This window comes from Saccopteryx bilineata, chromosome 4 (genome assembly GCF_036850765.1).
Source record: "Saccopteryx bilineata isolate mSacBil1 chromosome 4, mSacBil1_pri_phased_curated, whole genome shotgun sequence".
In the NCBI taxonomy this organism is placed as follows: domain Eukaryota; kingdom Metazoa; phylum Chordata; class Mammalia; order Chiroptera; family Emballonuridae; genus Saccopteryx; species Saccopteryx bilineata.
The window spans coordinates 26,626,712-26,649,314 of NC_089493.1; the positions used below are offsets into that span (position 1 = coordinate 26,626,712).

A 22,603-nucleotide genomic window follows, 5' to 3' on the forward strand; every position below is an offset into this window, starting at 1 on the left:
CAACATATCCTGCTCTATGACAGAGATCTAGAGCCAGATTGCTGGGTTTGACTCTCAGCTCTCCTTACTGGCTGTGTAACAACAGTGAGCAGCTTACTTAGCCTCTCTGTACCGGTTTCTTCTGCAGAATGAGAATAACAGGATTAAGCGGGATGATAATATGAGAAGAAAGCATGAGTGGCGCTAGAAACACAATACTCCATAAATGTTAGCTGTTACCTTTCTTATGTAGATCATATTCCCACCTTTACAGATCAAAAAATAAGCTTGGAGCCCTGGCCAGATTGCTCAAAGCACAGAGGTTGCCGGTTCCATCCCCGGTCAGGGCACATATGTTCCTGTCTCTCTCCTTCTCTCTAACATTAATAAAATAAACATTAAAAAAAAATAAACTTGGAGATGTGAAATTGCCCAAGGTCACATAACTGATGGAGCACGTTTTCCCACTATTGCAGTTTCCTTAGCGGCTTGATGACAGGGATCATCCTATTGCAGATTCCCCACTCCCAAATACAGTGGCACCTAGCTCTCAAAGAATGTTGCGTGAGATCAGAGGGTCAAAGACTTGGAAAGACTACAAGGACGCTAAATATGAAAAAAGAGAAAAGTGTCAACAGAATTGGCTTTAAAAATAATTGGGGGGAAGGGGAGTTGTGTTTAAGAGGGAGGGACCTAGGATGGTCCTGAGAGAAATAACTGGGCCCACTGACTCTTGAGATGACAGCGGACAAACATTTCCGCTTACTACACTATCTCTCTAAACCAAGAGCGCTGTGCAACGCTGGAAGGTGCACCTGTCCAATCACTGCCCCGAGATAGGCTTGGCGCCAAGATGAGACTGGACGAACTCCGGCTTTTGAAACTGTCGTGGGACTGGCCCGGGGTCGGGGAAGTGGTTTACAGACCCGTCCATCATCCCCTTGCTCTAGTAGCCGGAGCCCTGCGGTTCCATGCGGTTCCACGCGGTTCCCGCCATACGCCCCCGACCCCGCGCAAGGCCTCACTTTCCCCGGTGGCCCGGAGCGAGACAGTAAGCAGCCGGTCAGCCAAGGCGGAGGAGAACCCGCCGGGCCGGAAGCACCCACAAATGCTTCCGGGTCAGGGGGAAGGAGCCACCATGGAACCTCGCGGGGTTGCAAGGCTGACGGAGTCGCGGGCCGGCATCTGAAGCGACAGAAGTACAGCGGGGCAAGCACCGCTGGTGACACGCAGGCTGGTCCCGCGGCCGCCGCCATGTCGGTGCTGGGCGAGTACGAGCGACACTGCGATTCCATCAACTCGGACTTTGGGAGCGAGTCTGGGGGTGGCGGGGACTCAGGCCCGGGGCCCAGCGCCGGTCCGGGGTCGCGAGCCGGCGGCGGCGCGCCGGAGCAGGAGGAGCTGCACTACATCCCCATCCGCGTCCTGGGCCGCGGCGCCTTCGGGGAGGCCACGCTGTACCGGCGCACCGAGGTAGCGGCCCGGCTGCGGCCGTCCCTGCCCCTCCCTCGCGGCCCCGCGGCCCCCGCGTCTGGTCCTCACTGGGGGCTTGGGCATCCGCAGGGTGTACGTCTGAGTTCTCTTCACCCCTGTTCCAAGTCACCTGTACTAGGGACTCGTTGGATCACTGGTTTTACTACCTGGTCGTTTTTGTTTAACCCGGGGAAGGTGGCAAGTCATTGAACCTTCTCTTAACCTTACTTTCCCCATCTATAAAATGGGGTTAGTAATAACGACCTTTAGAATAATCTTTATTTAAAAAGTTATTTTGAGATTCAAGCAAAGGAGCTCTGCAAAGTGTAAATTAAAATGGTATACAAATGTAGAGTGTTGTCAAAACTTCCTCTCCTGCTGTATAGCTAGCTCCCCAAAGCCAGAGTGGGGAGGGCCGGCAGAGCTTCTGAATATCCTGTCAGTGGCAACCCCGGTATCTTTGCCCGTTATCTTTAAGTGCAGATGTGAATACTCAATTGGAGATTTTTCTTGGAGATCATTAGGGAGATTGTCGTGTGTTGGTTTCTTCATCAGTGTTTATTCAGCATCGTTGATGCCTGGAGAATACTTTTTTTTTTGGTATATTCTAAGCCATTAATTCTTAACTTTGGGCAGGGGCGGGCACAAGGATTCCTTTGAGAATCTAATGTAAACATAATCGCCCCATCCACATTTGCACGTGTACATATTCTTTGAAGAGATTCGTGGATCACCCACCTCTTAAGTTCACAATGTACACTGACCTAAAACCCTGTGGTGGTGACTCTTCCAAGAACTAACCATAAACTGATTCTGATCACTAAGCTGTTAAAGCCTTTAGAATATTTGAGAGTGTAATGAGAACTTGCTAGGTTGCTGAAGGTGATTCATCCATCAGTGATCCATTTGGAGTTGTGTGTGTTCCAAGCTAACATAGTTTTAAGGCTAAAAGATGGAGGAGAGAGATGGTTGCAAGAGAATATCTTATAAGTGTTTTTTTTTTTATCCTAATGCCACATTGGTGTATGATGTTAGAGTTACTATTAGTATTCTGTTTTCTTATTTGTACTCACAGTGTGAAAAAGAGAAGCATTAGTGTACCTGTTATATTTCTAGAAACTAAGACAATATTTAAATGACTTACTTAAATTAGAAGTAAATTTTTGGCTAGAATAGTTTTATACCTCCTTGCCCATGCCTTTCCATTATTATCATGTTGAACTTGATTACTGACATTATTTTAAGTTCAATTTGATTACACTTCTCCAAAACTGCATAGCATTATCCATATCACCAGATATTTACTAGATCTGTGAAGTTATAAAGGTTGAATTAGAAGCAGCCCTTTCCCTCAAGAAGCTTATATTTCAATGGGAAGACAAGTTAGTAAGCATCTATAAGTTTTATGTGTATATAAATTAAAAGAATGGACAAATCATTTCAGCTCTGAAAATTAAGGGAATGGTTGCATTGAATAAATATGTGCAGCAGAAGGTTCATGATGACCTTCTCAAAAAAGTTTAAAGGCCTAGCAGAGCCATTCTAAAGGGTTATTTAGGCAGGGACGGACCTGGTCTGGGGAGCAGTGTCAGGAAAAAATTAGCGATAGTATGAAAGGGAGTGGATATTGGAAACTGCAGGTAACTTTTCATGATTAGAGAAAAACATATGCTACATAAAAGTGACAGGAGATAGAAAGTGAATTTAAGCCTTTAGCTATGGCTTATTCTTACCCAAAAAGGTAAACCAAAATCACTAGAGAAATCTAAACATATAAAAATAGAGGCAAGTGTAATATTTCCATTTTACAAAAAACTGGTCACCCATAGATAACTACTCCAATTCTTTACCTCCAGTATTCTAGCCTTACTACAAATCTCATCATGACTAACAGTCTCTCATTATGTTCCTCAACAGAATCTTTGACTTCTACTTCCACCCCATATTTTTACCTGGAATTGACATGCAGATCAAATGTAGCATTTGAATGTTCTGCAGTCAAGTATGATGTTCAGTTGTATGCCAAACCTTTAAAGTCTGCTCATGTTTTTTGTTTAAAGGCAGACATAAAAACAGTTAGTCTCTGCCCTTCTAGGAAGTTTTCTTTCTAGATTTACAGATCTGTGTGGATTCATTCACAGCCAGTCAAGAGGAAAGCACTATACCTCTATTGCTGTATTGTAGGATGACTCATTGGTTGTGTGGAAGGAAGTCGATTTGACCCGACTGTCTGAAAAGGAACGTCGTGATGCCCTGAATGAGATCGTTATTCTGGCACTGCTGCAGCACGACAACATCATTGCCTACTACAATCACTTCATGGACAATACCACCCTGCTGATTGAGCTGGAATATTGTAATGGTAAGGTAGAATTCAGTGGGACTTCCTCCGGCAAGATAGTCTTGTGCTCCCACTTACCTTGAAGGGGAGCAAAAAGGAAAAGGCATGTACGTTGATAAAAACTAAATGAATTTCTTGAGTTTAGAGCAAGGGTAGTCAACCTTTTTATACCTACCGCCCACTTTTGTATCTCTGTTAGTAGTAAAATTTTCTAACCGCCCACTGGTTCCACAGTAATGGTGATTTATAAAGTAGGGAAGTAACTTTACTTTATAAAATTTATAAAGCAGAGTTACAGCAAGTTAAAACATATAATAATAATTACTTACCAAGTACTTTATGTCAGATTTTCACTAAGTTTGGCAGAATAAAGCTTTATAAAACAACTTACTGTAGTTAAATCTACCTTTTTACTTATACTTTGGCTACTCTGCTACCGCCCACCATGAAAGCTGGAACGCCCACTAGTGGTTGGTAGGGACCGGGTTGACTACCACTGGTCTAGAGGATTAGTTCAGACCCTGGAGACTTTTGGAGTGAGGTACAAAATAAAGGGGGGGATTTTTCCTTGCATACTCAAATTCTGCCTTGTGATTATAGTTCCATATTCAAATTACTTGTTCAGTTGGGTTTTACATTCATTTTCCAAGGTTTTTTTTTCTCATGAAATGACATGAATTGGGCATTAGAGGCAGTGTGGATTGATAAGATATTAATGAAATCTTTTAGGTGATACTGATTTATATTGACTTCAGTGAAAGTTGTCCTACTGAAAAGTGGTCCAAAGATCATAACTGGATGAATGAAAATGACATAGTATAAAGCATGGCCTTATTTAAATGGTGTCTGATTTCTTCAGATCATTTTGCTTATAAGATAACAGCATGGTCTAGTGGTTAAGAAAAGAGACTCTGAACCCACATCCCAAGCTTCACAACTTTTTAGCTCTGTAACCTTATACAAGAAACAACTTTTCTGTGTCTCAGCTTCCTTATTTTAATAGGAGTTTGTTGGCAACTTACCTCCTAGGGTTATTGTAGTAAATGATTGTAAAACCCCTGTACCATACTTGCTATATAGCAAATATTTTGTAGTTGTTTGTTTTTTATATAGCAGATGTTTGATACTGTAGTAGCTGTTATCCTTCTTATTATGTAAGAGAATCTCTCCTAAGGCCCTGATTGGCAAACTGCGGCTCACAAGCCACGTGCGGCTCTTTGGCCCCTTGAGTGTGGCTCTTCCACAAAATTCCATGTGCAGCGCTACCTCGATAAGGAATGTACCTACCTATATAGTTTAAGTTTAAAAAATTTGGCTCTCAAAAGAAATTTCAGTCGTTGTACTGTTGATATTTGGCTCTGTTGACTAATGAGTTTGCCGACCACTGGCCTAAGGCCTTTCTTGAGCCACATGCTAAAGTGGTCGCAGCATATTCTTCACTTCAATCTCTGAGAGAAAGCTCCTAGATTCTCACTTTCTTGTCTAGACTCTTGTGTATCATGATTGTTCCTGATACACAGGGTTCTGATACATTTAGGGTTTTGAGCAACCCTAAATGTACAAGATCATAGTACAGATTTCAGAGTTAGCAGAAACCTCAAGTAGTTAACTTCCTTTGTGGTTAAGAGACTCTAGAACAAATGGTACATTTATTGAAACTTCAAGTTATTAAATCACAGGGGAGAAAACTTAGCTAAGGCTAAACTGTAAGTTACAGTTGCAGGAAGGAAGTAAAATGACCCATGATTATTTGTAGTCCATATTACTTAATAAAAGAAAGGGAGAAGCAAATGGAGACTTATTCCACAGGAATGAATTAGTAAAGAGATTAATGATAATGACTGCAAACAGTCTAGAGCAGCATTTTTTTATTATTATTATTAAGTGAAAGATGGGGAGGGATAGAGACAGACTCCCGCATGTGCACTGACCGGGATCCACCTGGTAAGTCTCCTCCAAGGCATGCTCTGCCCATCTGGGTCTGGGGCTGCTGCTCTGTTGCTCAGCAACCAAGCTATTTTAGTGCCAGAGACAAGGCCATGGAGTCATCCTCAGCACCCAGGCCAACTTGCTCAAACCATTTGAGCCATGGCTGTGGGAGGGGAAAAGGGGAGGAGGAGTGGAGATGCAGATGGTCACTTCTGCATGCCCTAATCAGAAATCGAACCTGAGACTTCCACATGCTGGCTGACACTACTACTGAGCCAACCAGCCAGGGCCTAGAACAGCTATTTTCAACCTTTTTCATCTCATGGCACACATAAACTAAATTACTAAAATTCTGTGGTACACCAAGTATTTTTTGCTGATTTAACAAAAAAAAAGTGTAATTTTGATTCATTCACACCAGATGGCTGTTGTTGTGTTGGCTATTTCATTTTTTTAATCTGACAGTCTAAGGGAAAAGATGTGGATGCCCCTGTCTAAATAGTCAGATTTGAATGTTTTAAAAATTCTTGCAGCAAGCCAGTGTGCTTCTTATGGCATACCAGTATGCCAAGGTACCCTGGTTGGAAATCGCTGGTCTAGGGTGTTCCTTAAACTTTGGGAAACCTTTTCAATGGAAAGAAAAAGAAGTTGATATACGTATGTATATACAAAACATTTTATTACTGTTGTAACCCAAATGTTCCAGTAGTCATAGAGAGAGAGTTATAGAAATGTTACAGATTCTTTTAAAAGGAGTTCTAGAAAAGAAAATCTTACGATTTTTGAAGACATTCAAGGTAATTTCACTATTTGGGATACTCTAGGAATGGTCTTTATTCTCATATTTTCAGAAATGTCTGACTTTCTGTTTTTGTATTGAGCCTCTTCCATTAGGGAGGGGAAACTCTGAAGAATTTTTTTTTTTTTAAGAATATTTTTTATATAGTCCTTGAGAGTTGGGAAGCGTTTTGTACCCATGTGAAGAGCCAGGAGGGAAGGAGTTTCCTTCAGAAAGGAAGCAGAATCCTTCATTTCCTTAGTTACCTGTTAAAACCCTATTAGATACAGGAGCCAAGTTTTGATCTCTATTAAAGCAATTCAAACCTGTCTCTTGTTTAATTTCAGGAGGGAACCTGTATGACAAAATCCTTCGTCAGAAGGACAAGTTGTTTGAGGAAGAGGTAATTTATATTTCTATGCTAGGAAGTTAGAATTATAATGTGTTATATTCTGGTTCTGTATTAACTCTTCCAACAATGAAGAGTGTTTCTTTTTCCTTTTGTTCAGACTCCTTCCAGGCTCTGGTTGATATTCATGAGAAAGGAAACCTCTAACAAGGAAGCTGTCTATAGCTGCTTCCTAAACGGTTTACCTCTACATCATGACTCTCTGTGGGCTTTCTTTCCCGGTTCTGTTACTGCGCACTGGTACGCCCAGTTTTCCATATCTTTGTATTCTTCCTGGGTTTCCTCCCACACGTCTGCTTCACCATACTGTATTTTATGATGACACTGGAACTGTTTTACGATGATCTGCTTTTTCTTTTTACCCCTACCCACAAGCAAGAGATGTCAAGTCATGTTGAATCATAACCTCTGCCTGCAGCTTCCTTTGTTTTATTTGTTTGAGAGCTAGAGAGAGTATTTAAATTGAATTTTTGTTTGTTTCCAGCCCGAATGTAATTTATTTTTTCTCTGCAGATGGTGCTGTGGTACCTATTTCAGATTGTTTCAGCAGTGAGCTGTATCCATAAAGCTGGGATCCTTCATAGGTAATGATTAAAAGAATATGGGATTGATTCCTCCCTGCCAATCCAGCCCCACCTTGGGTACCTCCTATCAGCACTATATTTTTTTGATTAAGCAGTGAAGGCCTTTATAGCAATGTATTTTAGAAAGGAGAGTGAGTAACGAGGGGTGTTACCTTTTCTTCCTGAAGTTAAACCATGTTTATGATCTAGGAAGAATCCTCTATAGCTAAGTATTGCTCAGTCATTTTAGAATTCATTTGATTAATTTATCAGTAAAGCTTACAAGCCTCTATGAGAAGTGGTATTAGATTGATTGGAATTCACTGTAAATGTTTCTTCTGAACAATAGTAAGTGGCAGTTGTTTTAAATTCTGTCATTTTAATTTGAATAAAAAACCTACTTATTTGATATAATTAATTGTACAATTTTACTAGATCTTTGCTGGGGTGGGAAGGGGGACAGTTTTCTATTCATTTCTAGCTATAGGAGAGAACCATTATAAATATTTGCACATCATTATATCCTTCATTGAGTTATTGGCCATTGCTAAAGATTAATGTTAATACACCAGTATTTTTTTTGTTGGTTTATTAATTGTTAACATATATATATTTCTTAATAGCTATTGCATGGCTACTGTCACATACTATTTTCTTTACAAAAATTACAGAGATTATTCTGATTTTCCACATCTTTTAGTAAAGGAAGCCAGAGTGTAAACTAGGCATGGTCGAATTGTTTTACTATGGTCAGTTCATCTTCAGAAAAATAGCCAATGATATTATTTAGGTGTTCTACACAGCTTAATCATGTTGCTGCTGGGACAAGCAGCCTCTTCTCTTGCCTTAACAGATTTGAAATTTTGACACCAACCAAATGTTACAGTTGCCTTGATATCACTTCATGCAAAACATAAATGGTAATAGAAAAAACAGGATACCTTAACGGAATTACCCGTCGCACCATTTTTTTGTCTGAGTCTCCTGTGGGCTTTGGCGATATGGGGGTCATGACAGTGCCGTGAGGCCTTGGAGAATGGTGTTAATTTTCAGACTCCCCCAAGTACCCTTCTCAGTGTTAAAGTACGTGTGAAAGTGATGACCACTGTTTGGTTCCATAACAGTCTGAGCAGTGGTGGCACACTTGTTTTTATCCTATACAATCCTGGTTCAGGGGGAGATGAGCTAAAACAATTGACTGTAAGGCCTTACTAAGTAGCACCTTTTTTTTTTTTCAGAGATATAAAGACATTAAATATTTTTCTGACCAAGGCAAACCTGATAAAACTTGGAGATTATGGACTAGCAAAGAAACTCAATTCTGAATATTCCATGGCTGAGACGGTAAATATGTTCCCTTGTCTTTTTTATATTTCCTTTCCAGCACCATGAAGCAAGACCCCCCTAAATCTTGCACCCTTTTTAAGAATATTCTTGCAGGTTCTCCATACTTATAAAGCAAATCTTCAGGGGTCTTTTTCCTGGGCACACTAACAGGCACTTACATACTCAAACAGGTGTCCTTTCAAGAGTCATTGTCCTTATTACAGCTCTGACCTCAAAGCCCTTTCTGACACTGCTGACTTTAGAGACTTTTCTAAAAGGAACAAAATGTTTTACCTTTTTTTCCAGCCTAGAAGCTTTAGTAGATTTTACTTTATCGCTTATTCATTTGAGCTTATGATGTTAGACATCTCTTTTTGTGTTTTTGAATTTTTTTGGTTCAGAAGCCATATATTACAAATATAGGCTGATGCCCAGAGAACAGTTCGTTCTTTAATATTAATACAGTCTGAACTGCAGGCTCCCTTCTCACCTGATCCTAAGAAAGACCATTGGTAAAGAGTAGATATATAAGTTGACCTGTAACGAATTATAAAACCCACTTACTACTCTTCTGGTTTCACAATGCTCTGTCTTTAAAAGAACTTGAAAATGAAAGTTTAATAAAAAATAATTTTGTTCTGATGATGTTTTTTGATAATGTTGAGATATGCCTGTAAGCACTATAGAGACACCCAAGGATGCTGATAGCCAGGGTTGGGAGTCTGCTTCGGGAACTCAGGCTGTTTTTATGGTGGTGCCATGTTGAGCTTCTGAGAAAGCAGTCTTGTCTTATGTGGAATTTTCTCATCAAGAATAATCTGATAAAACAAAGACTTGATTGTTCTGAACCAGTTACTGTAAATGAAAGAACGATATGAAAATTTATAAATGCCATGTAAGCCAACTGAAAATTGTTATATTGATTAAAGACAGCTCAGTATTATTAGACTTTCTGGGGCACTTATTGTCTCTTATCTTGGGAAAGACATGACCTTCATTCAGGACATTTTTATTTCCAAATTTAGTCTTTAATTCAAGAAATCATTTTCAAATTTGAAGTAAATTCACTAGCTGTGTTAGTAATACAGGTGTCAAATTGAGCCATTTAAAAAGCTTCATTACTATGCATTTCAATTAGAACTTTTTTTTTTCCAGAGACAGAAAGAGAGTCAGAGAGAGGGATAGATAGGAACAGACAGACAGGAACGGAGAGAGATGAGAAGCTTCAATCATCAGTTTTTCGTTGCGACACCTTGGTTGTTCATTGATTGCTTTCTCATATGTGCCTTGACCGTGGACCTTCAGCAGACCGAGTAATCCAAGCTGGTGAGCTTTTGCTCAAACCAGATGAGCCCGCACTCAAGCTGGCAACCTCGGGGTCTCGAACCTGGGTCCTCCGCATCCCAGTCCGACACTCTATTCACTGTACCACCACCTGGTCAGGCTCAATTAGAACTTGTAACTGCTTTGATCAGTTACCTTCTCCCCAGTGCCAGTTGTCCCCCACCCTGCCCCTTGGTGAACTTTTATTAATTGTGTCTTTATCTGTGTGAAGTCTTCAGTGGGCCTTGAGTGCACAAAGCCTCTGTGACCTAGGAATCACAGAGCTGTTGTGGCTCCCAAATTACCATAGTGCCTTTATCACTGTTCCTTTTTTTTTTTTTTTTAATAATTTTATTTTTTTAATGGGGTGACATCAATAAATCAGGATACATATATTCAAAGATAACAAGTCCAGAGTATCTTGTCGTTCAATCATGTTGCATACCCACCACCCAAAGTCAGATTGTCCTCTGTCACCTTCTATCTTATTTTCTTTGTGCCCCTCCCCACCCCCTATCCCTCTCCCATTCCCCCCTCCCCCCCGTAACCACCACACTCTTATCAATGTCTCTTAGTTTCACTATTATGTCCCACCTACGTATGGAATAATACAGTTCCTGTTTTTTTCTGATTTACTTATTTCGCTTTGTATCATGTTATCAAGATCCCACCATTTTGCTGTAAATGTTCCGATGTCATCATTTCTTATGGCTGAGTAGTATTCCATAGTGTATATGTGCCACATCTTCTTTATCCAGTCATCTATTGATGGGCTTTTTGGTTGTTTCCATGTCCTGGCCACTGTGTCACTGTTCCTTTTTAATTGGCCTGAGAGATTTGATATGAATAAGATTTCTCCCCATAGTGACATCATCTCATAAAAACCATTATGGGATATACTGATGAATGTTTTATGGTTGTTATCACTAGTTCTTTGGAAATTTAATTTAATTGTGGAAATATTAATATGGTTATCTCAGAAAAGAAGTGATTCTTTGATTGTTTTTTTTTATTGTTCAGCTTGTAGGAACTCCATATTACATGTCTCCAGAGCTTTGCCAAGGGGTGAAATACAATTTCAAGTCTGATATTTGGGCAGTAGGCTGCGTCATTTTTGAACTGCTTACGCTAAAGAGAACGTTTGATGCTACAGTAAGTTGCCGTGTTATCTCCACATTGTCCTTGCAAATGGTACAGCTTGATTAAGATAATCAACTTCATTTATCCCTGAGCTTCTGATTTCTTGAACAGAAATCAACTCTAGGCAAAAATAACAACCAGTGTCCTGGCACTGGCTTAGTAGTGTATTATTAGAATACTATAGACCAGATTTATCTCCACTCTGAATTCCCCATTGAATAATCGTAATCAAGTAGTTTGAGTACTGTGCTTGAATTTGTTAACTATAATTTTAAAACTGGCTCTAGGATCAATTGTGTGTTGCTATAGTTTAGATGAGCTGTTTTATTTCTTATGCTTCAGCTACATCTTTTTTTTTAATTAAGGCAAATTATATAATACTCATTAAAGTGATTTGATATTTTTTATGAAAAATTATTCACTGACTCTTACTAAAGATTGTTATTGTTTTATTGATAACAAATCCTTTTAGTCTTTTTTCTTCTTAAGTAAAGCCCATTGTAAAGCAGTGCTTCTCAAATGTTAATATGCCAAGGAAGTCACCTGGGCATCTTGTTTAAATGCAGACATTTTTGAGTAATCAGGACAGGGCTGATAGTTTCCAGGTCATGCTACTAGTCTATGGACCACAATTTGAGTAACAAAAATGAGTTAACATTCAGTCTCCTTTACAAACCTGGTATGAGAACTTAGGCAACTCACTTCATCTCTTTGGTTCTCTATTTTATTATCTATAACAATATACGTACTCCTCTGACAGAGAGGCTCTGATAATGTAAATGTAAGATACTGCAAATTCATTGGCCTTTCCTGGGACATATTTATTTTTATAAATTCTGAAGTTTTTTCTGGTGTACCACCTAATTCTCCTAAATGTTGTAGTGGAAGGAAAATGAGTTTTGAAGTCAGATAGACTTTGGTTGGAAGGCTTCATTTTTTTACTATCTGTAGTCTTGGGAAAGTTACTTTACATCTCTGAATTGGTAATGATGATAACCTCCTTGTGGGGTGTTTGTAAGGGTTAACAAAGATCAACTACATAACATGCTTGCCTAGTGCATACTGGTCTCTGTAAAGGCTGTGATGGTATTATAATAATAATATTTTTATCATTATCAGCTTATTATTGTTATCCACTGCCTTGTCTGTTGGAGTACAGCATCACCTATATAAACTATTTTGAGGATATATAAATTAGGAGGCAAATTAATTGGCAAAGGAGGTACTTAAAGCTAAGAAGCATGACTAGCCTTGCTCTCTTTTGGGGGGGATTCATTTGAAGGGTCAGCTCATAATGTACTCTTAAGAATTATGCTGGTGGCCACATTGTCATATCTCCATGTTGGCCAGTTGGCTTCACTCTGTGGTGGCAGCAGTGCATTCCTGACCATTTCTTACTAATGCATACTAATAGTTATAAAAAGAAGTCAGACCTAATGCAGAATGATCGCCACTTCTTTAAATAATAGTCACAGACTTCTCAGAGCCCCTACTGGTCTATTACAGAGTCATCTTTATAAAACCAAGAACAATGCAATCATCATTTTCTTATAGAATCCACTCAACTTGTGTGTGAAGATAGTACAAGGAATCCGGGCCATGGAAGTTGATTCTAGTCAGTACTCCTTGGAACTGATCCAAATGGTCCATGCGTGCCTTGACCAGGTAAGTGCGACTTAGATACTGATTTCAGTTTAGTGTTTTTTCCTGTCAGCTTTAGTGTTTGTAGTATGACATACGTGAATGTGCACAAAACCACATCCACATCCCCAGGTAAGGTGTATTTTTATCTATATGCAGAAGAATAGGCATTGGCAGTTAATGATAATTATGTGCTTCAGTCAACAAATTCTTACTTTATTCTGCTTTGTTTTTTATTGTGAAATTATGCTTCATTTTTTATGGTCAAGGTTTTTATCATTTGATTTTATAAAAGTATAGGTAACTTAGAGTTCTTAATATACAGAATGTGTATAGTTCTAATATCTCATAGTTTGCCTTGCATTGTATTTCTGGGTCAATATTATTCAAAGTATGGTCCTTGAACCAATGGCTTGGGGTGAGAAGGTTTACAAGCAAAATATGAAGACTTCTGAGCCCCACCACAGACCAATGTGGATAAAGCCAGAAATCTTTCCTTGTAACAAGTACTCCGTGAGAGTCTTGTGTTCTATATATATTGAAATTTGAGAGCCACTGCCAGCAGAACAAGTGAACAGGCACATTTTCACTCATGTGCCAGTGTTGACGTTAATGAGATAAACGTGAGGCCTGGAGTATGACATAAGAAATACAGTTTTAAAAGAAAAGGATAATATATGGTGGTCTTTGAATAGTTTGCCAACAGCCTTCTAAGAGGAAGTACAGGGCCTCTCTAGATCCCACTTTGCTCGTTCCCTTTAAGTTAAAACTAGCTCCATTTTTACCTTTTAGGATCCTGAGCAGAGACCCACTGCAGATGAACTGCTAGGTCGCCCCCTTCTCAGGAAACGCAGGAGGTAAAGTACAAAATGTCACTCTGTCATCTTTCTGTAGGTGGTTGACCGTTAGAGGTCTGAGCAGAGCACCACAAAGAGTGGTGTTTCCTGACTTGGCCGCTCTGGTGCTGTTTTCTACCAGCATCTCTGCTTTCATTATTTGAGGGTACTTCCTGACTTGCACCTCCTTAGCCTGTGTTTTGTTTTACATTTATACTGATGAGACCCTAGAGCTCTGCATACCTCATCTGTGAGTTTTAATCTATAGTCGGGTCAATAGAGTTTAGTAATTCTGAGAAGGTATCCTTAGGTTTGTATCTGAGTTCTGTCTTTATATTTGTCAAGGTATTTAACCTTCTGTTCCTTGGTTTTCTCCTTGTAAAGTGAGGTAGCATGAGGATTAAAGGAGGGCCTGTGCAAGGTGCTCAGCAATTATTAGGTGGTAGTGTGGATTCGGGCCAAGCCTTTTTTCCTTTATTATAAGTGCATTCCTTTACATGGGAGGTTAGATTTGAAGGGGTTCAGATACCTTTTGCCCATTTGACAGGTTGTTTCCTGAGATTTATTCTGTTAGGGGTAGGAAGGAGGTCCTTTATCCCCCACTTCCTGTAGGAGCCTTCAAACCCTAACTTAAAGAAAGAAGTGTTCTTTATCCTTCTTAAATGTTCAAGTCTGTATTTCATCCTGTTGCACTATTTTTTCCTTACTAGCCTTCTTCCTCCCCAACCAGTTCTTTGTTTCTGTATCTTTCCAATATTCGCACACTTACTATGCTCTTCTCAAGTCCTGTCGTTAGATACATTAATTATATACCTAATTCCGCAGTCTTTCCTGTTTAGTCAGTACCATTGTTGTGTCGTTTAATTAATCTTTTCTAGTTCTTTTCCAGAACAGTGTTTTAGTGCCAGGTGTCTTTAATGTGGGCTAGTGTACTTGATAGTATGCAGGAGAATTGCAGGGATTCTTCAGATAAAGCAATGTGACCTTACATTTATATTCTGTTTATTCGGGCAATATCACTTCTTGGAGCTGATTAAGCATGTTTAAATTTTTTATCTGACTTATTTCCCAACAGAATAATCACTATTTTTATCTCTTATTTAAATATTTCCATTAATAATTTTTAATTGCAATTTTTATTGAGATAAATATAGATTCACACACAAAGAATAGAACTTTGTACTTTGATGGAAAATCATAAGACAAAGAGCTTCCCAGATAAAGCACAGACATAAGAAGTTGTAGGAAATATTCCAGAAACACTAAGTCCTATTTGGCAATATCAGTAGTTCTAGATGTTCAGCTTTCAAAAAATACCAATGGCTAAGCACCACCCCAGGAATTCAGCTGAAATAATCGGATTAGGCAAGATGAGAACCCTGGGCTCAAACATGGGTAGTAAATAAAAGAAAGGAAGATTGGGAAAAAGTAGGTAGAGAATTTTGAGTGCCAGACAAAGGAATTTGTGTTTAGTTCAAGAAATAGTACAAAAGTGCCTGACCAGGCAGTGGCGCAGTGGATAGAGAGTCAGACTGGGATGAGGAAGACCCAGGTTCGAGACCCCGAGGTCACCAGCTTGAGCGCGGGCTCATCTGGTTTGAGCAAAAAAGCTCACCAGCTTGAGCCCAAGGTCGCTGGCTTGAGCAAGGAATTACTCGGTCTGCTGAAGGCCCACGGTCAAGGCACATATGAGAAAGCAATCAATGAACAACTAAGGTGTCGCAACGAAAAACTGATGATTGATGCTTCTCATCTCTCTCCATTCCTGTCTGTCCCTGTCTATCCCTCTCTCTGACTCTCTCTCTGTCTCTGTAAAAAAAAGAAATAGTACGAAAGTATTGGATGTTTATAAGAGGACAGTTCATGTGATTAGAGGCGTGCCTAAGAGTTCATTTAACAGTACTAATATCAGTGTTAAATCATTGTTGGACTGGGTGAAGTGGATTGGAACTATGGTAGGCGGTGCTGTCATAGTCGAGGTGGGAAGTAAAGCTGCCCAGAACTAAGGTGGTGAGAGTGGAAAGGAGAGGTGAATGTGGAGGGCATTATATAGGTAGGATCTGTAGAACTCGTTGACTTGGAGAATGGGGGTGTGGGGGGTGGCAGTTATAGAAATAGAGTCAGAGAGAAAAGCTTCATGGGAGAATGATAATGAGCTGAGATTTAGAGATGTTGAGTTGAGGGAGTCAGTGGGCAGACTGGATGGAGATGTTGGCAGGTCCTTAATGTGCAGCAGAGGTCTCAAGGCTCTCTGTTCCAGCCTGGGGCATTTCTCAGAGATAGAAAACAAATGGCCCAAACTGCTGATCCCCTGGTATTTAATGACTTGTTGTCTAAAGCCAGGCCTGTATAACTGTTTGGGTTATATCAAGGTGTTTCTAAAAGTACTGTAATGTTGTATAAGATACATGGTTTATAGAGGATTAAATCTGAGAATTAAATGTGTATTAAAGAGACACTAGTGCAGTTTAGCGTTTCTATTACTTTGCTCATCTATCTTTGCCTTTGTTTTGGTAGAGAGATGGAAGAAAAAGTCACACTGCTTAATGCACCTACAAAGAGACCAAGGTAAATGTTCAAGAGACTTGAAAAGTTGTATCTCTTAAATTACCACCAGGGGGTCTGTCTGTTGGGGCTCTGCATTGTTTGATCCCAGTAATTAGTCTTTGGCCTTCTTTCAGGAGCCAAAATCTGTTTAAATGTCAGATAGTCATTTCTGAGAAAAAGAAAGCTATAATTTCACCCTCATGCTAAAGTGGACATCATTACCATGATGACTGTTGACAAGTTGAAAAGTGAGGTGTGGCGGATCAGACTGGAATCTGATCCGGCCGCGCTGTGCTGAGGCCCTGAGGCAGGACTGGCAAAGCCTGCAATGATCAAGGTTTGACACAGGTTGTCAAGAAAGAACATACTTTCTCACACCATAATTGGTAGTTCTCAGGGAACAGACTGGAAGCATGTTTCTATGATACAGTTTTTATGTTAAAATGTGCCTTTATTCTGGGGGTGTTGGCAGGTCAAGCACTGTGACGGAAGCACCCATTGCTGTGGTAACATCTCGAACCAGTGAAGTCTATGTTTGGGGTGGTGGAAAATCTACTCCGCAGAAACTGGATGTCATCAAGAGTGGCTGTAGTGCTCGGCAAGTGTGTGCAGGGAACACCCACTTTGCTGTGGTCACAGTGGAGAAGGAACTGTATACCTGGGTGGTAAGTGAAAGCTAAGTACTTTCAACCAGTGATGTAAACATAATTGTTTACTGGACCCAGGATGTCTAAGTATTTTATTAGTTGTACATGTGCTGCAGGAGTAGCAGCATTGGGTAATAGGATGTAAGTTTCTTTGAGAGCAGTGATTTTGTCTTTTTAACTTCATTGATGAATGCCCAATGCCTGGTACATATTAGGTCTCTTGTAAAAGTTTTTTGAATGAGTGAATGTATGAATGAATGAATGAGGGAAAGACTTATAAGAGCACTAGTTTTGGCCTTAGGTGACTGGACTCTCATTTACAGCTGGATGATTTCAGAAAGTCACTTAATTACTCTCTTCTGTTACTGTGAGGCTCAGAGCAACTAGTATCTGTGAGATGGCTTTGTAGGCAAATGAAGCAGTGTACATGTCAGGACCTCCATCAGCGTTTGAAGGTGGCTAAGTGTATCTTGAGTAGGATTTTCCTGTGTTTCCATCTAGATTCCACCCCATTTCTCAACTTGAACAGATCCTCTGTTGCTATTTCTTTATCTCCCACTCATTCCTCATTCATCTACAGTGCAGCTTCCATCTGTCATTCAGTTGAAACTACTCTTGACAAAATGACTTAAAATTGTGAAATTAAAAGATATTTTTCACAAGCAAGTGCTTATCTTGCTTGATCTCCCAGCAGCATTTGATACAGTTGAGCACTTCTTCTTAAAGCTTTGGCTGTTCTTCCTTTATCTGATTTTGTCTTAAGTCCTTGGTTTTTACTCTTCATCCTCTTGCTGAGGGAGCTCATTTTTTTCAGTCATTTCCAGTAACTTCTACATGAGGACAGGCTTTATTCCCAGTGTGTGACAAAGTAGAGAAACTCAACTATTGATTGATAGAATGAATGAATGATATGGCCTCTGTTATAGAGTGTTAATTTGTTATTTCATAAAACACTGTCCCTTAATGAACTAGCCCTTGAATGTGCTGCCAGAGTACAGTGAAATTAGCACCTTAAAAACATTTAACTCTGGTTGGTGATTCAGTGAATAGAGCATTGGCCTGGTGTGTGAACATCCTATGTTCATTTCCTGGTCAGGGCACACATGAGAAGCGAACATCTGCTTCTCTCCCCCTTCTCTCCCTCTTCTCCTCCTGCAGCCAGTGGCATGATGGGTTCAAATGCCAGCCCTGGGTACTGAGGATGTCTCAGTTGGTCTGAGCATTGGCCTCATATGCTAAAAATAGCTTGGTTGATTTGAGCATCGGCCCAAGATGGGGTTGCTGGATAGATCCCAATCAGGGCACATGCGGAAGTCTATCATACTATCTCCCCTCCTCTCACTTAAAAAAGAAAAAAAATTATATATAAGGACTTAGAGTTGAATTACTGAATGAAAAGAATTACTTATCTCTAAAAATATTGAAAAGTCATTTAGGATTATTCCCAGGGCTGTATAGCATCCTCTTTGATGTAGCCAGATTCCTTATAACTGTTCCATATTTCAGGGAAACTGACCACAATTTGTAAAACTTTAGTAAGGATTTCTAAGAGGATGAACTGCTGTCGAAAATAAATTAGACTATATAAATGAATGTTTTCTCCATCACTCATAATTAAATATATATATAGTTTACCTTAGACTTGAAAGGAAGAGACAAAATTGGGACTCTGTCCTTTCAAGGCCTGATGGATATCAGTCTGGATACTTTTTAAATCCTTACCTGCTGGCAGGGGATTTATACAACCTATTATTAAGAGGTTTAATCTCCTTACTCATTTTTTTTTCATTTCTAAATCCAGCTGATTTTTTCCCCTCCTTTGTTTGTTTTTTATTAAGTGAGAGGCAGGGAGGCAGAGAGACAGACTCCCGCATACGCCCTGACCAGGATCCATCTGGCAAGCTCCTGTGGGGTGATGTCTGCCCACCTGGGGCTATTGCTCCACTGCTCGGCAACTGAGCCATTTTAGCACCTGAGGTGAGGCCATGAAGCCATCCTCAGTGCCCAGGGCCAGCTTGCTCAAATGAGCCATGGCTGCGTAAGAGGATAAGAGAGAGAGAGAGAGAGAGAAGGAGGAGGAAGAGGGGTGGAGAAGCAGACGGTCACTTCTCCTGTGTGCCTTGACTGGGAATTGAACTCAGGACTTCCACACACTGGGCTGGTGCTCTACCACTGAACCAACCGGCCAGGGCCTGTTTTCTTAATAAGGAGTTATATTGAAGGTTAGCTTTTGGCATGAGCTGTTAAAACTTCACAAGCCTCTTTATTTTACAGAACATGCAAGGGGGAACTAAACTCCATGGTCAGCTGGGCCATGGAGACAAAGCCTCCTACCGACAGCCAAAGCATGTGGAAAAGTTGCAAGGCAAAGCTATCCGTCAGGTGTCATGTGGAGATGATTTCACTGTCTGTGTGACAGGTAAGCCATCAGCAGAAAGTACCCAAGTATATTTAATGTGGGCTGTTGTACTTGAGATACTGTGCAGTTTTAGTTGGAATTTTATAACAAAAGACAGTATTTACAGAACCAAAGACAATAAGCAAATATACATATTAAGCAATGTACTCAATTTGCTCTAATATTAGGGGGTGATGAGCAAGGAGAAGGCAGATGGATAACAGAGAAGAGGTGGGATGTGGGATGTTGCAGGTGTGGGGAAAAATAATCTTGCCACCTAATCAGGTGTGGATGACACTAAGTCAGAAATTAAGAGGTAAAATTTAGTTTTGATCTTGCCAGTACTCACTTTATGATTCTTTTGTACTTCTCTTTTACCCTATAAAATAGAGGTGGCCCCAGTAAAAGTGTAAGCCTTTTAACATGATACTACTACATTTTTAACTGTTACTGTAATAGTACACATGACGCCCTAAATACAAACAACTCTGGACTTGCACAGTCTATCCTCCAGACTTCTCTGATGTAATCATCTCATGTTAGGTCATTGGCTGGGGTAGTCCCCATCCAGCCCTGCCCAGTTATCTGATTAGACAAAATAAGCCATTCCTTAGGTGGGCTCTGCTTTCCTTCCTGTTGCAGATGAGGGTCAGCTCTATGCCTTTGGATCTGATTATTATGGCTGCATGGGGGTGGACAAGGTTGCTGGCCCCGAAGTACTAGAACCCATGCAGCTGAACTTCTTCCTGAGCAACCCCGTGGAGCAGGTCTCCTGTGGAGATAATCATGTGGTCGTTTTGACACGAAACAAAGAAGTCTATTCCTGGGGCTGTGGTGAATATGGTAGGTGTAGCTTTGTCTCTGTCCATTTATTCCCAGGACACCACTGCCTTCAAGCTGTGTGCATTTAAACACATCTTGTAGCCTTTCCTTGGGAAGTGCTAATTTAGTAATGCAGAACCTTACAGAGCATTTTCATTTGGAAGGAGGCCCTCATGTTAATGATTTTCTTTCTTATGTGTCTCAGGACGACTGGGTCTGGATTCAGAAGAGGATTATTATACACCGCAAAAGGTAGAATCAGAAGGAGCTTCCTCCTAAAGCCTATCTGGGTCACACAGACCTCAGTAACGTGTCCTCTTTCCCTGACTCCTCATATCAAGGTGTTTATTTCTGAAATATTTCCTACCTGGGATACTGCAGGATTCCTGTTTTAGCACTGATGTGGTCTTGTCATCTGAGTAAGTCATGAAAAGTTAAGATAGAGGATATAGCCACTGTGGAGTCACATCTTAATCGGAGATGAAAGCTAAAGTTAGCTTGGACAGTTAAAAAGTCACATTCAGCTAAATACATGCTGGAAAATTCCTTGGGAAGGCATTGGAAAACAACATACTGTCTTTGAACCCAACACAGCCATTTTCCTCTCCTATTTCCACAGTTGAACTCCAGATGAATAGTTGTTTGTACTTAGGGGTCATGTTGTATGAAACATAGTATCTCATTACTCTCATGGGTACAAGAGCTGGTACAGTCAAACCAGCTGAGAGAAGAGCGTGGTCCGGTCCATCTTTGTCACACCCACCCTGGGGCACTTGCCCACTCGAAGGCTGGCTGTAGTCAACTATCCCATCCACATTAACAGTGCTTATTTACATTTTAAAAATTAACATATTTGTGGGACTATTCTCTGTGGGATTACTGGCTGTTTCTCTTCTGAAAGGCTGTAGTAGGAACTTTGAGGTTTGAGTTTTTACATTTTACAGACATCCATCCATCCAGCCTGCCCCCCGCCCCGCCACCACCACAACCATTCTCCAGCCCTGTGTAGTCAGCTGCAGAGGGACAGGAGCATTGGAGTCCCGGCCAGTCCCTCAGTGCTCCTGCCCCCTCACTCTGACCAGACTGGGACCCCTCAGGACAGGAGCATTGGAGTCCCGGCCAGTCCCTCGGTGCTCCTGCCCCCTCACTCTGACCAGACTGGGACCCCTCAGGACAGGAGCATTCGGAGTCCCGGCCAGTCCCTCGGTGCTCCTGCCCCCTCACTCTGACCAGACTGGGACCCCTCAGGACAGGAGCATTCGGAGTCCTGGCCAGTCCCTCAGTGCTCCTGCCCCCTCACTCTGACCAGACTGGGACCCCTCAGGACAGGAGCATTGGAGTCCCGGCCAGTCCCTCAGTGCTCCTGCCCCCTCACTCTGACCAGACTGGGACCCCTCAGGACAGGAGCATTCGGAGTCCTGGCCAGTCCCTCAGTGCTCCTGCCCCCTCACTCTGACCAGACTGGGACCCCTCAGGACAGGAGCATTGGAGTCCCGGCCAGTCCCTCGGTGCTCCTGCCCCCTCACTCTGACCAGACTGGGACCCTCAGGGCAGGAGCATTGGAGTCCCGGCCAGTCCCTCGGTGCTCCTGCCTCCCCACTCTGACCAGACTGGGACCCTCAGGGCTACTGGACTTCTGTGGTAACTGTCCTGGGCCCTCCATCTCAGAGGACAATGCCAGCAATGGAGGGAGCTGCTCTCCCAGTTCTCAGAGCAGTTTCCCTCAGTAGGGCCCGTCACTAAACAAACCTTGACGGGCTCTCTGTTCCGCTGACCTGGAACTGCCTTCCTTTACTTTATTATAAAACTTGTGCTCCCTGTTGGAGACAAGTAGCCTCTAAGCTGCTGTGCACATCCGAAGAGCATAAAGATAGCTTTACTTCCCTGTAGTCATTCTGTTAAATAAAGGACTTTTTTTCACTTTTTTAAGAATCTGAGGGTTTTTACTAATACAATACGTTTTGGGGGATTTTTTTCTGATTTTTTTTCTTGCAGGTGGATGTTCCCAAGGCCTTGATTATTGTCGCAGTTCAGTGTGGCTGTGATGGGACATTTCTGCTGACCCAGTCAGGCAAAGTGCTGGCCTGTGGACTTAATGAGTTCAACAAACTGGGTCTGAATCAGTGTATGTCCGGTATCATCAACCATGAAGTGAGTACCTCCTTTGGTGTCCCAATCTTTTGGGAATGCGATTGTCAGAATCTCTTTGGGAATGCTATTGTTGGTTAGTGACCGTGGAATTTGCCTTAAGAGTAAAGTGAGGATCTCTTGGACATATTTGGCAAAAGAAGCCAACTGCAAAAGAATACATACTATATAATTCAAACTACATAAAGTTTAAGAATAGGCAAGATTAACTTATCCAAAATTATTTTTATTTACTGGTTTTAGAGCAGGAGGGAAAGAGGGGGAGAGAAAGAGAAAAACATCAATTTGTTGCTCTACAAAAAA

General features: G+C 41.1%; 1 protein-coding gene across 1 annotated transcript in view; it reads left to right on the plus strand.

Annotated features, from left to right (window-relative positions):
• Positions 1–1,099: 1,099 nt before the first annotated feature.
• NEK9 (NIMA related kinase 9) overlaps positions 1,100–22,603 on the plus strand; it is a 38,969-nt gene continuing 17,465 nt past the window's right edge. Inside the window, exons 1-14 of the mRNA XM_066278092.1 lie at positions 1,100–1,452; positions 3,637–3,814; positions 6,848–6,903; positions 7,423–7,493; positions 8,711–8,816; positions 11,142–11,273; positions 12,816–12,926; positions 13,695–13,759; positions 16,256–16,306; positions 16,758–16,950; positions 19,207–19,351; positions 19,973–20,173; positions 20,358–20,404; positions 22,148–22,303. Of these exons, the coding sequence (XP_066134189.1) occupies positions 1,234–1,452; positions 3,637–3,814; positions 6,848–6,903; positions 7,423–7,493; positions 8,711–8,816; positions 11,142–11,273; positions 12,816–12,926; positions 13,695–13,759; positions 16,256–16,306; positions 16,758–16,950; positions 19,207–19,351; positions 19,973–20,173; positions 20,358–20,404; positions 22,148–22,303 (1,731 nt within the window). The 5' untranslated portion in view covers positions 1,100–1,233. The remainder of the gene's footprint in view (positions 1,453–3,636; positions 3,815–6,847; positions 6,904–7,422; positions 7,494–8,710; positions 8,817–11,141; positions 11,274–12,815; positions 12,927–13,694; positions 13,760–16,255; positions 16,307–16,757; positions 16,951–19,206; positions 19,352–19,972; positions 20,174–20,357; positions 20,405–22,147; positions 22,304–22,603) is intronic.